General features: G+C 36.2%; 1 protein-coding gene across 1 annotated transcript; it reads left to right on the forward strand.

The window, feature by feature from the left end:
- Window positions 1–173: 173 nt before the first annotated feature.
- On the forward strand, window positions 174–1,706 carry LOC118749632 (protein ALP1-like). The gene is made up of 2 exons (XM_036484455.1): window positions 174–829; window positions 908–1,706. Exons 1-2 carry the CDS (start codon window positions 522–524, stop codon window positions 1,704–1,706), a joined length of 1,107 nt encoding a protein of 368 aa, XP_036340348.1. The 5' UTR covers window positions 174–521.
- Window positions 1,707–2,726: the final 1,020 nt, after the last annotated feature.

Below are 2,726 nucleotides of genomic sequence, written 5' to 3' on the forward strand. Positions count from 1 at the left end.
TGGTTCAAAAGAAGTTGAGCAATTAAAATCAGAAATTATACAAAAAATACTTGTCTTTACTGACATTTAAGGTATTGGCCCAATGCACGCTTGCTTTGCTTACTTTAGTTTGCTTTGCTTTACTTTGAAGGCTTTTATGGCTTAATGGTAGCTTTGAACGCTGTCATAGTAGTCAGCTGATTTTCAATGCGCGCAAATATACCCGCCATTCTTTGTTGTGCCAGCAAGTATAATTGTGAATTTTAGTTAAAATATATGTTATTAAACAATTATTTGTTACTAAGAACATTATTTTTTACAGATACCTTGCTTTTTTATCGTTCCGGTTTTGGTGAAGCTGCATTTGGCTGCGCCACTCACCACCCGTGTTTATAAGACGTAATATTCAATTGGAGGTAAAAGAGTTTATATTAAACAATTATTTGTTGCTAACAACATTATTTTTTTTCAGATACCTTGCTTTTTATCGTTCCGGCCACCAGATTCGTTGGTTTTCATAAAGTTTCATTTGGCAGTACAAAATGTTGACTCGAAATGCTGAACAAGTTTTGAGAATTTTCCTAATTTTAGCGAAAATACGTAAATTAAAACTGCGATTAAAACAGAAGCGCCGATTTTGGGTTCGGAAATTGTACTTAGAGCGACACAAATATGGATTGTTTGAAAGTTCATTAAGAAACTTGGCTGCAGATGAGGAGCAGTTTAACAAGACATTAAGAATGCCCTTTTCGTTATTTAATGTGCTGCACGAATTTCTGGAGGCTTCGCTGACCAAATATTCAATCAGAACACCAATATCGAGCCGCTGCAGACTATTTATAACCCTGATGTAAGAGAAAATCGGTTTTACTTAATAGTATACGTATAATTTTCCATATATGTATCTGGTTTTATTTTTTTGTTGCAGATATTTGGCTCACGGTGGCACTCGGCAATTCCACACAATAGTTCACAGGATCGGCCTGACGACTTTCAGGAAGATTACGTTGGAGACATGTATGACCATATGGGATCTGTTAGCTGACCTGTATGTGGCGACCCCGTCAGAAACGGAATGGGGACGTATTTCCAATGAGTTCAAGTCGCTGTGGAATATGCCCAACTGCGTTGGTTCCATCGACGGAAAGCACATTAATATTACCTGTCCAGCGAATTCAGGGTCGATGTACTATAATTACAAAGGCAATTATAGTATCGTGCTTTTGGCCGTATGTGATGCCAATTATACCTTTACCTGCGTTGACATCGGAGCATATGGAAGTCAAAGCGATGGCGGTGTCTACCACTTTTCAAAACTGGCAGATGCTATTGAAAATGATAAGCTCGGCCTTCCACATGATCAGCCTCTGCCAGGAGAAACCGAGCCATTTCCACATTATTTAGTAGGAGATGCTGCTTTTCCCTTACGGCGTTATTTAATGCGACCATATCCGGGTAGAGGTATTCCAGAAGAGCAAGAGTATTTCAATAAAAGACTCTCTCGTGCAAGAAGAGTTATAGAAAACGCATTTGGAATACTCACTGCCAAATGGAGAATATTGAGAACGACGCTATGCATGGCCCCGAAAAATGCAGAACAAATAGTGAAAGCTTGTATTGTCTTGCATAATTTTATTAAGCTTTCGTGTGCAAACTATGTAGCAGCGATTTTGTTGATCGCTACGAAGAGGATGCCACCATCGCTGGCTCATGGCGAAACGAAGTAGTTCCATTGCCCTCAATAAGTAGGGTGTCATCGAACCGAGGCAGTTCAAATAATTATGATTTAAGGGATGCTCTGAAGACACATCTTTTTAACAATAAAATTTAAATAATTACTACTCACTGAATATGCTTTGTTTTTATTATTTAAGATAGAAAACAAAAATTTGAACTCACAGTATGAGGGCACTTATTGGTAATGTTTTAAATGTCGTCACATCTTTCAGGTTTTTAAATTAATTTTTGTTCAAGGTAAGTATGGCGTTAACATAACATATATTTCATTCAGTCTTTTAAGTTAAATTATTTAAATTTATTTAAATGTCTCGTAACCGCGTAAGCCTCGTAAACTTGCATCGAAAACCACGCGTTTGGAATAATATCCTGAATATTTTCTTCAAAAATGTACAATTGTGTTTGATTAGAAACAATGAAATTATAGCAAGCATTTTCTGTGAGATTGCATATTAAATTCGATTACATATTTAATTCGCAAAATCAAAATCAGATTTCATACTAAATTAGATTACATATTAAGTTCGCAAAATTGAAATCAAACTGGATGTCATTTAAATTTTTAAATTTCGTAAATTCAATTTTTTATAATTTTTATATTGAGCATAGACGTATTGAAGTACGTCCATTTGAAAATCTAGGCGGCTCTCTTCTGGGACCTTCTCAAACACTTCGCCAATCGCACCCAAGAAATTGTTGTGTGTGTGTTTTTTTTTTGACTATCCACAAACTGACTTACTTCGTTGACTAGATCGTTAAAGGCGGCGTTCTCATCGTTTTTTTTCTTTTGTCTCTTAGCCGGCGTTGGGGCAGTGGTTTCTTGCTCTTCTATTTCTAACATCTTGCACTAAAGCTTCCGATAAACCAACCAACACACAAGAATCGGATAATACAGCAGCCGGAACGATAAAAAAGCAAGGTATCTGAAAAAAAATAATGTTGTTAGCAACAAATAATTGTTTTATATAAACTCTTTTACCTCCAGTTGAATATTACGCCTTATAAACACG

This window comes from Rhagoletis pomonella, unplaced genomic scaffold (genome assembly GCF_013731165.1).
Source record: "Rhagoletis pomonella isolate Grant_MI unplaced genomic scaffold, Rhpom_1.0 Rhpom_scaffold_00001, whole genome shotgun sequence".
Taxonomy (NCBI): domain Eukaryota; kingdom Metazoa; phylum Arthropoda; class Insecta; order Diptera; family Tephritidae; genus Rhagoletis; species Rhagoletis pomonella.